Source organism: Schistocerca serialis, chromosome 8, assembly GCF_023864345.2.
Source record: "Schistocerca serialis cubense isolate TAMUIC-IGC-003099 chromosome 8, iqSchSeri2.2, whole genome shotgun sequence".
In the NCBI taxonomy this organism is placed as follows: Eukaryota; Metazoa; Arthropoda; class Insecta; order Orthoptera; family Acrididae; genus Schistocerca; species Schistocerca serialis.
Genome location: NC_064645.1, coordinates 619,762,555 through 619,778,384, shown reverse-complemented (window position 1 = coordinate 619,778,384; position 15,830 = coordinate 619,762,555). Strand labels below are relative to the sequence as shown.

At 36.6% G+C, this 15,830-nt stretch overlaps 1 protein-coding gene across 1 annotated transcript in view; it reads right to left on the bottom strand.

Moving 5' to 3' along the window:
* The window catches only part of LOC126416261 (1-phosphatidylinositol 4,5-bisphosphate phosphodiesterase classes I and II), a 395,393-nt gene that overhangs the window by 274,780 nt on the left and 104,783 nt on the right, over nucleotides 1-15,830 (bottom strand). The window contains exon 3 of the mRNA XM_050083891.1: nucleotides 15,063-15,140. Coding sequence (XP_049939848.1) covers nucleotides 15,063-15,140 — 78 coding nt within the window. The remainder of the gene's footprint in view (nucleotides 1-15,062; nucleotides 15,141-15,830) is intronic.

Here is a 15,830-nt window from a genome sequence, read left to right as displayed (position 1 = left end):
CCATAGCCCTGTTTGTGAATGTAGGAGCAAGGAATGTGAACTATCGAACTAACACATAAGCAGCAGTCGTGGAAAGGATGTCCAGCTACCAAACTTGACAACTGAAATGGGAAGTGACAGTGGGCAGGTTAAGTTTCATAGTTTGCTGAATGATTGTTCTAGGTTAATGGGGTGTGTAATATGTTAATAAACTGCTCAGCTTGGAAAACAATGTTGTAATGTGTGCTACCTCATTTCAACTGCTAAAGAATTGTTCAGCTTGAAAGAAAAAAAAGAATTTTAAGACTGTCATTTTGCTGAGCAAACTAGTGGCTGATTAACTGTCAACTTCATTACTGCCATTTCTTAAATGTTGAAGAATATTTTCATTTTGGTATTCAGTTTTAAAAAGTTTCTTAAACTAGAAGCATATTTTCATTTGGTCATTCAGCTTTAATATGAGTAAAGATTGTCTTATTGGAATGTGCTGATATTGGAAAGGAAATGTTTCAATCACAAAAGGCTAAGGTTGGCTGTTTTGTGGAATTAACAAATGGAAGATATCAGTTCACTAAACAGATGAGAATTTTTTAATGTTATTTCTTAAAACTAAAAGAAAATTTTACTTTTGTTATTCTAGTTTTAAAAGGGTTTAAAGGTTGCCATATTTTGTTTATGCTTATCAAGTTAAATTTATTTGTCAAAATAAATTTGTCAAATGTTAGGTGTATGTCGTCTATTTAAATCAAAATGAATGTTGCTTTGTCTGTCCATTATGCATTCCTATACCATTCAGCCGATTGTGATGAAACTTTGGTGAGTTGTTGTGCAAATGCCTGTGAAGTTTTCTACATTAGCACATCCATTTTACATTAGGCAATGCACCAGTTGTTTCAACAAACGTATGTATTTCATGTAGTTTAGCAGCAGTTCATACGTTTTTGATATGTGAGTGTGCATGCATCACATAAATGAATTGATTCAAATGCATACAGCAACATTTCAGTTTGAGTGTAACATAACATGTGGTTTGATCGTGAAATTGTATTTGCTGGTCAACATTAGATTGTAGATATTATTTTTTTCCCAAGTGAATTTGTAATAGTCATCAAAAATCATTGTTTCCACTGTCAAATCAATTATACTACCTAAATTATAAGTGACAGGCTGATCTACACAAAATAAAATATCTTCAGAAACAGATGAACAATGGTAAGCAAGACGGGAAACAGCTAGAGTATGCAATGCCCAAGCCTGTTTGTTTGAGACAGATGAGCAACAGTAAGAAAGACTGGAATCCTCCTGTGTACACAATGGTCGAGGCTGTTCATCTGAAAGAGTCAAGCAGTGGGAAGCAAGGTTGGATGATCATGTATCACACCGCAGACATACTTCTGTAAAATCACAGCAACCACAGATGAATTTATTTGCAAATTTTTCCCAAATATCACACAGAATTACAAAACTCATCAGCAGCCAAATTTACAAGCTATATTAGAGGCCAAAATGATTTATGTCAATGCCAACTCTTTTATCATTTAGAAAAAAATACCAGGTGAAGCTGATAGTGTAAGGAATCAAGACAAGTTGTCAATTATACGAGGGCCGTTCAGAAATTAACCTCCGGTTGATTTAAAAAAATACACCAAGTTAAATAAATATATTTTAATATATACATCTTACAACTACATCTTTGCACTATTTTTCTACATAGTCTCCATAGCGATTGAGGCACTTATCGTATCTCTTCACAAGCTTTGAAATTCCTTCTGCATAAAAATCACCCGCTTGTGCCTGGAGCCAGCCTGTGACCGCATCTTTGAGCTCTTCGTCGTCATCAAACCGCTGTGACCCGAGCCATTTCTTCAAATGCATGAAGAGGTGATAATCACTTGGCGCCAGGTCTGGGCTGTAAGGTGGATGGTTGATAACGTCCCACTTGAAGGACTCAAGAAGGGCCGTTGTTCTGCGAGCAGAGTGAGGACGGGCGTTATCGTGCAAAAAAACGATACCGGAAGTCAGCATACCACGGCGTTTGTTCTGTATAGCCCGTCGTAACTTTTTTATTGTTTCACAGTACACGTCTTGATTAATGGTCGTACCACGTTCCATGAATTCAACCAACAACACCCCTTTGGCATCCCAAAACACCGTTGCCATCAGTTTTCTGGCAGAAAAATCTTGCGAGGCTTTTCTTGGTTTGGTAGGCGAATTTGAATGTGCCCACATCTTTGATTGTTCTTTTGTCTCAGGGTTCACGTACTTAATCCAGGTTTCGTCACCGGTCACGATTCTGTTTAACAATGGTTCTCCTTCGTCCTCATAACGTGACAGAAAGTCTAATGCAGAGGCCATTCTTTGAGTTTTGTGGTGGTCGGTAAGAATTTTGGGCACCCATCGTGCACAGAACTTACGGTAACCCAATCTTGCTCACTATCTCGTACAAGAGAGTCTTAGAAATGTGTGGAAAACCAGTAGACAACTCCGACATTGAGAAACGTCGATTTTCACGAACTTTTGCATCAACTGTCTGAACGAGTTCGTCAGTCACCAATGATGGTCTACGACTCCTCTCTTCATCATGAACGTTTTCTCGTCTACTTTTAAATAAACGTACCCATTCACGGACAACTCCTTCACTCATAACTCTTGGTCCGTACACGGCACAAAGCTCACGATGAATAGCTGCTGCAGAATATCCTTTGGCTGTAAAAAACCTTATGACAGCACGCACTTCACATTTGGCGGGGTTTTCTATTGCAGAACACATTTCAAACTGCCACAAAAACTAAACTAGCGCAGGTACGACGTTCACTCGACCACGGCTTGATGCCGACTGACCTGTTGAGTGCGTGAACGCACAGATGGCGTCGCTACTCCCCCCCAACCCGCACTGTGACCAATCGGAGGTTACTTTCTGAACCGCCCTCGTACAAATGAATTCTTGAATTCACTAGATTTGCAGGTTTGCTGCCACATGTTAATCAATGCTTTTCACATTCACAGCTGTACGTATCCTGCTCAACTGTCAGAAAACATTCTGATTTCTTCATGTATGCACCAGACAGAGAAACAAAAAAGTACTGTGTATTCAAAGCACTTCAATAAACCAAATTTAAACACAAATACTTCATTTCTTCAAATGGCACTGCAATGTGTGTCAGGCACTTGCACTTTAGAATGCAACTGTGGTGGTCCTGACATGATCCTGCAGAGGTCATTAATTATTTGCACCTGCCAGTAGCAAACGATTTTTTATGTGAAATGGCAGAGTTGCCTAGCAAGCTTCCTTACTTTGTATGTAATTTATATTTGATACTATTCTGGCAAGTTCACTAGTGGTACACTCAGTAGAAAGTACTTACCTTCTCAAATCCTTATTGTAACTGACCTAGCTGACATTTCCTATAATTGTGTACAAAGAAATTATACGTAGGATTCCAGACCATCTTGAAAATCTACTCGTAACTAGCAAAAACATCTTGGTTTACCAAAACTGTTTTATTGTTCACAAATGATGTCTTGAAAGTTGCTGAATATTAGGAAGTTGCCAACTGGCATATTCTGTGATATGTCCAACACTCACCACTATAGGGCCATGGACTCAGTAAGAATTTTTAATCTTTATCCACTGCTGAATAGATCACTAAACAATTATTTATTAAATAGTTATTAATTATTATTTAGCAACTTATTCAGCAGTGGATAAAGATCCAAGTTTACAGAATGATTACATGCCTCTTACTTGACTTCATACCGTAGCTTTGTTAAAAAAAAATATACTTTGAAGACAAGCCAGAAGAGTTCTATAGATCTCAAACAGCAATTACCACAATACAAGGGCCTCTGAGTGCAGTTTAATATGCTATAGGCTCCTCAGAGATCTGTTCCTGGACCCATTTTTTACCTACACTAATATTAATTACTTGGCTTTTTGAGTAAAAACAATAAATAAATAAAAATTGCAGTTTTCTCTAACAATACAAGCATTTTTGTGGATAATTTAGAGCCTGATGTCAATGACATACTAACAGAAGTCAAGGTGTGGTTCAGTATTAACTTACTCTCCATAAGAGCGAATAAAACTAGTTTCACTTAGTTCCTCAGACACTAAGTGAACACAGAGGATATTGATATAACTGCAAACAAACAATTAATAACCCAAGTGTACTCCTCCAAACTTTTATGTGTGCATGTTGTTAAACTGATCATGTATGTCACATTCTCCAGACACTAAAAAGATGAACTTCAGCACCATTTGGTTGGAGAATTGCATCCTGTCTTGGAGATATCACTACCAAAAAAACAGTGTTCTTGGGCTTCTTCCATTCTATAATGTGTTATGATATAATCTTCTCAACCAGAGCAGCTATTTCAAAGAAAAGCGTTGTACTGCAGAATGTGGTCTACATCCAAAATTGTCCACGCCTTTTCAATCACAACACAGAACAACTTTGAAATACATATACTGCCGAAGGTGTTCATTTGTAAATAACTCATCTCACTGTGACAAAAATCACAACACAGAACAACTTTGAAATACATATACTGCCTAAGGTGTTCATTTGTAAATAACTCATCTCACTGTGACAAAAATATTTCTATTTGTATTTGCATACTGGTCCTGTAAATTGTGATTTAGTATACAGTTCATACATATGATGCACCAGTATAACAAGTCAGGTTTGATATCGAAAATACAATTTACACATATTATGATATGATAATTCAGTACATGTTGCATATTGGTAAATAAGATGATTGAAAAAAGAGTAAGGTTAAGAATATTTCATCAATGATACTATTTTTTATGGTATTAAAAAAATTCAGAAACAGAATAGCAGCAGTGGTCAGGCAAATACTCTGGGGACTGGTCCATGAATACCAGGGGAAACCTTGAAAAAATTGTCAGTTTTCTAAACAGTGTAGCTCAAAGAATAAATTTTGTAAGCCCATATAATGCTTAACATCTTGTAAGATGTCTTTTGGGAACATTTTTATGTATGAACCACAGCTTTAGGCTCGCACACTTTTTTTAAAAACTTGCATTTTTTTTTTTTTTTTTTTTTTTTTTTTTTGCAAGTGAAATAAACCATGCTAATTATTTATGTACATCATAGACATACATTACTCAAAATAGAAACAAAGTTGAAGGTTCATTTTTCTCCTGTAAGTTCTTTACACTGTTATCTTTAAAGAAAACAATTGAAAAGATGGTGCTGTCATAAATTCTGGTACAAAAATATTTTAAGTATGATTATTAAAAATTTTGGAAATGAATTCAGGTTTTCATAGTTAAATCACAAGAATAGTCTACTTTTTAGTTAAGCATGTTTTAAGACAGTTTACAAAATATACATTCTCTGGCTTTAATAGTTTTTAACCAAAGTGTACCAGGACATGAAATAATTTGACTTTTGGCAAATTCAAGTTAAAGTTAAAACTTGTTTTTTCTATTAAAAATGCATGACACTAATGCATCCCAGGTCTGTATTCATCTTGTTTCCTGTGGTGTTTTTCCTCCTTTCTGTTTTTCACATTTCTCTTCTTATTCTTACTTCTTTGGTGGCTTCTAACACTGATTTTTCTGTTTTGAAGCATCTCCTTCGGTCAATGGCTATTAGAGTTCTATGTATATTTAGTCTACCAGGCATTCCCATCAGTTCTATAACATCAAGCCTTGACACTGCACCATCACTGAAACACAGAACAGCATCTAGCACCCCTATTTTCAAAGTATTTAGTCCTACTAGAATAGTTTTTGGTATCCGTTCCCACATACAATTGTTGAAATATTCGTTTGGATTTTGAGTCCTACCACGTAAACATTTAGTTAATAATCTTGTGTCACTAAGATCTCTATATGTACATTTTACAACTTTCATTATGGCAAATGGCAAAGAATGTTTATGGTTGTAGGTCTCACTTTGAGTAACAGCCCTACGGTAGCCACACCATGAATCACTGCCAGGTGGGCAGAGTGCATGACATGGGTTGTCATCTGTGGAGGATTTATGAAAGAAGGTAACCCAAACTGCCTTTTTTATTCCCTCAAGGGCTTGTCCATAATAACACTGCAGCCTTTCTATTTCTTCGTCTGTAAGCCAACCACGTCCACTAATGCATTTAGCATCAGCTAATTTCTTTCCCTTCAAATTCCTCTACAAGTTCCTCAATCTTGTACCTAACCTTTTATAGACATGTCCAACACATTCCATTTTTTCAGTTTTTGTGTCAGCATAAGAAGGTTTTTATTCAGAAACTTTTTGGTACCATTTTGAGTCTCCGTCTCTTGGGTAAGATGTATTCATCACACCATATTTCTCCACTGACCTGTGAAAAATCTTCACAACACCTCCACTATAACCACTAAAATTAATCAAACATTTATGATTTTAATTTCCACTAGTACAGCCATGACAGTACTTGGTAAAACATTCCACATCAATGACTTTACCACTGTCCAAGGAGGTACCTGTCATTACACCATTTAGGGAACTATGGCCTCTTCTCTGCCAGGATGCATCCACGGCTGCAGACATACATGTATGCTGTCATTCATGTCTACACTTTTCTGAACAGTGTTTTTAATACTATCATTTGCTACTTCTTCTAAAGTCTGTAGAATAACTTTATTGTACCTGTCAAACCTTATACGGTGAGGTAAGTCCATGAGAGCACAGAAAGTTTGTGCACTTCTGTACCCATTGCCTATACACCTCATAGCATAAGCAAGCTTAATATTTGTGTTATATACTCTCTGTTTAGTTACACCATGAGTATAACCACATTGGTTTAAATCACAAAAATTACAAACAATTCTTAGTTTTGATGCACAACCTCTTATAGCATGTATCTCCTCAAATACCTTCACACCACTATTGCCACATTCCTTACACTGCAATGCTTTATTTATAAGTTCAGATAGAGCAGAGAGTTCAACAATAACACAATCCGAATCAGTAGTTGGCATCTCTATGTTCTCAGCATTAATACTGTCAAGCGCATTGTCCAAATATTTAAGTTTTAGCTTCGGAGCACTTGGAGTGTTGTATAATGTTGATTTTCAGTATTAGCAGAGTTAATCTCTTTGGTGAACCAATTTCTATAAAATTTACATTGTTTAGCACTGAACGTCTTAATTCTTCCCATTGCTTTCAAGTGGAATAAGAAAATCATGCACACAATTACTTTACCGTAAACAAAATATTCGCACCAAAACAACAGCAAACAATGACTAAATAAAAGATTAGCAACTGCAAAGCTTTCACAGGTTAGCCAACTTAAGGGACTAAAAGGTAATAAAAAGGAAGCAAATGAGAGCGAAACTTTATTTTTAACACAACTGACTGTGCCATGCAGACATCGTGGTGTGTTCAGCCACTTTTAAATTCCTCTAATTTTGGTATTTTCTGTGGTCCATTTTCCTGGAAGTAAACTTTTTCTCGTTCAGAACACTACAGTGAATTTTTTAAGACAAAAACTAAAAACTCATTTTTTACAGTTATTCTTTATAAGTCCTGTTAAACTTACTTAAATTTGATACCTGTTTCAAATAGGATGGCGTCAGTATAATATAGACCCCTCTACAAATGTTCGTACTCAGTGTATTGACATGTAGGTTATGCTTCTGCCTAGTACCATAAAGGTGAAAATCATTGTTGTGTGTGTACTTTTGCCATAACATTAGGCAAAAGGTTTATCTACACTGCAAGCCAAAGAATCTGTTGCTAGCACAATTGAAACTAGTATGCTAGCACTAAATTGCAATTCCCTACTTATTAACACTGAATGCATAAGATATAACAACTCTCTTTTACAATATAATGTAAGGGAGTCATTGCTTGATGAGCCTTCCTACTCTTCTAATGGGTTCTTTAGCAAAAGTAAATAAAATCTACACGTTCTCTTTGTGGAAAGTAGTGATAAACAAGGTAAGTTGCTTTGGTATCACAATGATCAAAATTGTTACTATAAACACCTTTGCCTGTTATAAATGATCAATATAGTGTTTGTAAGTAGTTATTTATATTTTCCTCTTGTAATATTCTAATTATGATTATACTATTTGTAATATTTGTATTGACTATTCCCACATCTGAACAACACACACAAAGGATCCATGGAATGTGTATACTACACATAAAATGAAATAAATTCTACTCTACTGCAGGTGCAGGGACAGGAACAGGTGAGACATGATCCACTCCTTGTGTTATTCTTGGAGAAAGAGCCACACCCATGATTTAACTGCCTGCTGCCTCAGGTCACAGCCACTTAAACTGATTAACCCCAACAGCCATTAAATTTCACAGGGGAAAAGTCAGAGTAAGTGAGATTAAACAGCGAACCAAAAATAATGACTGTAATCAAAAGTAATGCTAATCCATCAGTGTTGCATGTAGTGAAAGAACTGTTCAACTGGAAATGTCAAAGTAAAATCAACAATTTCAGTGTTATGTACCTTCTGCAATGATGGTTTTGCAAAAAATACATAATTATGTAGATAATTCCTGAAACATAGCTGATAATAAATTACAATACAAATAATTTGCAAATCAAATGTGGGAGTTAAAATAAAAAATAACCAAAGTACAACAAAACACAATGCAAATATCAGTAAAAAACTGCAAGTCTGTGAAGTAACTCCTTATTGCTTTTCCAACATTGAAAACAATGAGATTTTTCACCAAGTCAGAGTGGCTCAATATTCTGTACTTTCCCTAAATTCAAGAAATGGCATCATGGCAGTGAATATACAAATGTAGCTTATGCTCCTTGGTGCCTGTTTCATAACTTTACCAACATTCAGATATAAACACATTCTAGTTCTGTGTACAGAAAAACTATTTTCTGACTTACTGACTTCCTCCCAATGCCTGGCCTTACTAACACACTGCACCACGTTTCCAATGTATCATCACCTGTATATCATGTTCATGGTTTCACTACACATTATTCTACTTCTTGTTACTTACTCCTCCCACCTCTAGCCAGTTTCCTACACAACTATTTTTTAATTTATTCTATTATTTAAAATGTCAGTCCAATATTGTCTAGCATAAGCAAACAGGTTCCTTGATCACTGTCTCCAAATATCACTTCAGTTCTTAATTGCATCTGACGCATCAGCTCATAAGCTTTCTCTTTTATCATTTCACATCTGAATCATTTACATATGTATCATTTTGGGTTCTACACTAGGGAATAAAAACTGTGTTTTTAGCTGAAATGAATACAGAGACGTCAACATCACTACTGTAGAAACTTTATCACCGTGCTAGCCAGCACAAACTAAGTACAAATTTAGACCGTATAATTCCACAAACAAAAACAAACTTTGAAACACTTGCTAAAAATAATAGAATGAAGATTTCAAACACACAATGAATCAATGAAAGCAGTGAATCAAACAACATATGACGATGTCAGCAGGAATATAAAACAATGAGGCTGCAATCAAGTTCAAATGATAATCCAACAACTGTGTGTTTTACTATATATGAGATATATGAGGAGGGGGAGATGTGGAAGTGGGGGGGAAAGAAGGGGGGGGGGGGGGTGCAGCAACAGTCTAATAGGTATTTGTGTCCATTGTCTTTAGTATGAATATACAATCCTCTAAGATTTGTGGACTAGAGACTAGATCATCATACATCTAATTGCAAATATTTATGTCCAAGGCCCATGTTGCTCACTTTACCCTGAGATACTTTGTTCTTCCTACTATTGACCATCTGCAAGTGCTGCACACAGTAAGCAATATCATCTTTGAGAATAGTTTTATTTCCTCATTCCAGAACAAAGTGTTTAATATCATGATCCAAGCTAACACTGTACAACAAGAGAGAGAGAGAGAGAGAGAGAGAGAGAGAGAGAGAGAACATTAAAGACGTTTATTCACATGTGCAACTGCATATGCATTTTTCAGTCATATTAAGTGTATAGTGGTGTTTAGGCAGTTTCTTTTCAAATCAAAGAACATAAAAACAATACTGCTTGGAACAAACAACAACTTTTGCAAGAAGACTATTGATCAACATAGTGTACATGTCCAATTAATACATACAGCAAGTGCCATTTTCTGTAATACTGGGATTTTGATACAATGCTCTCCAGCATCTTGGACTCGTCCTGGATAGGGTTATGCAATGGTGTTCACAACACCACAGAGTTTGGCTTGTTAGTCCCTTCACAGAACATTTTGCATTGAATAGAAATTTGTCTATGGACTTTAGACCTGCATAAGAAAGCAATGAGCCACACTACAGTCAATGGCTGCCTTTACCACCTTGCTGAAAAGGGCAACTTCAGATATGGTCAACTGATTTGGCTTATGTTTGGCAGGTTTCTTGTGTACAATCTAAGAAGCATCTCTGAGACAGACCATTCCCAATTTGTTACAAGGAAACATGGACAGTTCACAAATGATGCCTTGTTTACATGAAGACATGGGCAGGTACATGAATCCAGGTATGTTATACTTGTTGATTCTTCATAATTGGGTAGTTTTGAATTTTGAATAGTGAGAGTTTCCAGCAGTATATATATGACAGTTGGAATGTTCTTCATCATTGGTCTGTTATGAACCTCGAGCATACTTTCAGTGACGTTTTGTTGTATATCTGCAGAACTAAATATGTTTTGTGAAACTATACAGGAGGGGGCAGGTGTACCTGCAGAGTGCATGTAGGAATTGAACACAGGTCCCAAATCACCCAGCACATGCCCTGGCTGCTTGGCCAGCACAGCTTTCCTTGGAGGGTGTTAACCTTATGCATACACAGTTGACAGTCCCAAAAGTTTCTTTTCTCAATTTCTCGGAAAATGTGTGTTTGTTGACAACATGTGTGACGATGAGAAAAGCTCAATTTTCAATTATCTAACAATCCTGTCACTTTTTAGTCAATTGTGTGATGAACTTTAGGAGTAGTTTTCTCAAAATTGGGAGGGTGGGGAGAGGGCTGTTTAGTGGGAAAAAAAAAAAAAAAAAAAAAAATGTTGCCAAACACGAGCCATATTGGTTGAGCATGTCTGAGGCCTTACCCTTGTATGCAAATTTAGTAGACAGTTCTACCACAACTGTTTAGTAAGTTAGTACGTATCAGGAGAGGACTTGCAAAGACTATATAAATGGGAGAAGGGGTTACTGTAACTGCTGCATCACATATCTCCACAAAGAACTGATCATTTTATACTTCTTTCTTCCCTTTCTACATGTCGTAATCTGTAGTGAATGTCATTATTGCACTCTGATTACACTTACTTGTTATTTGATGTTTGTTGCATGGCATTACAGCACTGTTACACTGGGTGTCACTGGAGTCTCTGTTAAAGTGCATTATAGTGTTACAACTTGGGTTCATAATTTTTTTTTTTTTTATTTTTATTTTTATTTTATTTTTTTTTTTTTTGGTGGGAAATCATAAAAACTACATCTGTTTCAATGCATCTGGCCTATCCATCTGTAAGGTGAGTATTAGCAAGCAAATTTAATCTCACAATATACTTCTGGCAACAGTATTAGTCTCTTGACCAAAAAAGATTTCAGTCCACTCTCACAAATTCACTCCTGTAACATATCAATCATCTGTGTTCACAAATATACTCTTCAAACTTCCATGAAATGCTTGGCTGATGGTACTTACTATTGTTTCAAGATGTGTGGGCTTCTTCCCATTCACATACAGACTGAAGGAAGAGTGTCTCTGTGCACACTGTAATTAGTCTAATCATGCCTTCACATTTCCTATTGGAGTGATTCATAAGGGATGAAGTATATTCCTAGATTCTTCATTTAATATTGGTTCTTGAAACTTTGGAAGTAGATTTCTCACAATATGTGGCCATATCTCCATGTATCTGCCAATTTTGGTTTTTCAGTATTTTCATGGCACTCGTGTCTGGGTCAAACACTAAGATATACTTCGTTTGCATCCCATACATTAGAACAATATTATAGGATGGGTTGCACAAGTATTTTTTAAACAATCTCCTTTGTAGATTGAAGTGTTTTCCTACTATCCTAGCAATGAACTACCTGCAGCTGAGCCTATGTGATCACTGAATTTCATATCCCCACAAACTGTTCTGCACAGGTATTTGTGTGAGTAGACTGACTTGAATTGTGGCTTGCTGCTATATTAGTCACTGGATACTACTTTTCTTTGTTTTGTGAAGTGTACAATTTTATTCTTTTCTGCCAATCACCATAACTTCAAAAGATCTAACTGAACATCTGTGCAGCCCATTTTTAAATTCTACCGCATTACAGATAAGTGGTTCACAGGCAAAAGTCAGACGTTAATATTAATATTGTCAACCAGGTTATTAATATACAAAATTAACAGCAAGGGTTCCAATATATTTCCCTGAGGCATACCTGAACTTACTACTTCTGTCAATGACTCTACATCCAAGAAAATGTACTATTTCCTCCCTACCAAGAAATTCTTGAACCAGTTACAAATTTTGTTTGAGACCCTACATGACAGCACTTCTATAATTAACACTGGTGTGATACTGAGTCAAATGCTTTTCAGAAATCAAGAAAAGCTGCATCTACATGACTGACCAACCACAGCTTTCACGACATAATGTGAGAACAAAAAAGGAGTTACGTTACACAAGATCAATGCTGTTGGAAAGCAAGCTGATAGGCATGACTGAGGTCATCCTGCTTGTATAATTAATTATATCTGAGATTTGAATATGTGCTAGGCTTCTACAACAGATGGGTATTAGAGAGATTGGATGGTCATTTTGTGGGTCACTTCTGCTATCCTTCTTGTAGACAGGTGAGACCTGTGATTTCTTCCAAACACTAGGCTGTTTTTTGTTCAAGGGATCTACATTATATTATGGTTGAAATGGGAGCTATCTCATCTGCAAATTATGTATAGAATCTGACAAGTATTCCATTGTGTGTTGAAACCTTGTTTAATTTTACTGATATGATATATCTTTGCACTGGTCTGAAATTAAACTGGGGTAGTAATTCTTTATATTCCTTTGTAAAAGCAACTATGAAAACAGAGTTCAATATTACTGTTTTTGCTACACTACTTTCAATGTCGGTTCCTGTGACTTCCATGAGTGTCTGGACACTAACTTTTGTGCCAATGACTGCCTTTACACATAACCAAATTGTATTTGGGGGTAGTGGTATATCTTATGAGAAGATTCTGCTACTCTAATCATAAAGAGCTTCATAGCTGCACTTTTTACAGCTAATCACTTTTAAGTAGGCTCTCTATATACACTGACGAGACAAAACACCTGCTTATTAGTGTGCTGAGCCACTTTTGGAATACAATACAGCAGTGATTCTGTGTGACACAGTTCCCACACGTCCTTGGTAGGTTTCCAGAGGTATGTGACACCAGATGTCTACTCACAGGTCATGCAATTCCCATAAATTATGGGCTGGTGGCATGTGGCTGTGGAGCTGGGACCAGATAATTTCTTGGATGTATTCCACCAGCCAAGACATCATCTCAAGTTCACTACCATTCTCCTCAAATCAAAGTAGCACAACTGTGACCTTGTGACACAGATAATTAGCCTGCTGGAAGATACCATTGCCATCAAGGAGGACATCAAGGATGAAGGAATGCAGATGGTCTGCAGTAATATTCACATAGTCTACAACTGCCACGGTGTATGTGATTCATTTCTCAGGTCCTGTAGGAGATCAGGTGAATGTCCCCATTGACTTGAGTTTGTTGTGCAGAACATGCTTGAAGCAGCCATTCACCTAGGTAACAGTGTACTCGGACACAACCATCAATCCAGTGTAACAAGATACCTGGTTCACCTGACCAGACAACATATTTCCTTTCATCCACAGACTAATCTTCATGAAACCATACTCACTGCAATCATAATTGACAATGTTGCTGGGTCATCAGAGGAACAAGCACGGGTCATTTGCTGTGCAGTCCCATGTTTAACGATGCACTGAACAGTGTGCTTTGAAAAACTTGTGCCTGCACCAGCATTGTACTATGTCATCAAATACGCCACAGATCACTGCTTATCTTACTGAGCAGGCAAGTCTTTAACTTCCAAGTACTGTGATGAGGCATGGACAGCCACCATCTTCTTGTCTGCTCATGGTTACATCATCCTTCAACCACTTTCACAGGTGCAGTAGCACATGAAGAGCTGAACAGCTTCCGTGTTTTCAACATGTTCACTCCCAGGTGCTGTGTTATAGCAATTTGCCCTTTGTCAAAGTTTCTTATGTCAGTGGATTTCCTCATTTGCATGACCCCTATCAGCATTAGAATGATTGCCAATTTATTTCTGCTCTGCTCACATAGTTTTCTTACTCTGTCACATACCCACAATGCCATCAGGTGCAATTCAATCCTGTAGTGGGCAGTAGTCAAAATGTTTTTGCTCATCAGTGTATGTAGAGCCTTATGTTTTGTTTTACAACTATTATGCAATAGTTGCTGTTTCTTTAGAACTTTCTTTATAGAGACTATCCTTTGAAAGGCCCCACCTGTCATGAACGGTTCTACTAGGAACATAGCTATCCAGTGCTTAGTAAACAATTCTTTTAAACCTGTGTCATAGTTGCTCTACATGCTCCTGCTCAGAGGTAAGTGTTACGATTCCCTCCTTGAGATATGAAACTACTACTTCTTTATCTAGCTTTAAGTAAAAGCACTATTCATTTTTAGGAATGTTTTGAACTCCAAAGACTTTGCATCTGCAGTTGATCACTGGGATTTTAAGCACCCCATTTTCAGGGAACATTTCTTTGGGTCTTAAATTAATACTTGGGGTCTCCTGCAGCTGTCATTACCTGACTGGGATATTTTATTAGCACCAGAGTCCACAGCAAAATTCACCATCATTTAAAAAAATAATAAAAAACATCACTTTAGACTTAAACATAAGTGCACTTGTTACTGTTCCTACATTATAAGCATCAATTTAAAAGGGCCGGATTGTCTATAAATTTCCGAAGTATTATGAAGTAGTTTCTAAATTAATTTTAAGTATTAATCAAGGGTAACACACAAGAAGGAACTGCCGTTGACAACTCATCATTTCATAAAAGACACAGTTACCTTGTTCTGATCCACCCAATAAAGGTAAAAACCCTCTGCATCAACCCGCAAAGTGACTGGTGTGCCACTTCCAGAATCCTGAAAGCAAACAAAAAATATTTACATAGGTACGAAAATAGTATTTTGTCACATGCAGAACAAATCATCTTATGCACAAGGACCTATAAGTGAGTACAGAATAAGTGGTCTACATATGAAATTTGACATCTGCAACAAACCTAAAATGTTACATACAAAGCATCAATTTGGTTAATTATATGGGGTAACTTAGCCAAATTTTTACTTACCCATCCTTCCAAAACATGAAGAATAAATGTAATGAACACAGATTTATGGAGCGGACAGGTGAATATGGCTTAATTTCTACTTTTTTTCTTCCCTACACTGACAATGTTGGTATACAATACTGAGGATTTTGGTTGTTTGGGGGAAGAGACCAAACAGCGAGGTCATTGGTCTAATACTAAGGAGCCATATGAAAGCACACCTAATATGGCCTATTTCAACCAACTTGCACGCTGAACTGCCCAATCAACAATTGCAGCAACTATGTAAGTTGCTAATAAAGCTGAAAACTACATTGAATGTACAACTATGAAACAAGGTGTGTTTAAACAGAATGACAACAACACTAACCCAATACTATGTTTCCTACAATCCCACATATATTTAAAAATAGTGAAACAATGTAAAAATGCAGCAAAGTAAGCACTCACCATTTTTTCTAAACTTTTAAAGTTGTTAACATACATGTAATTAGGGACAAAA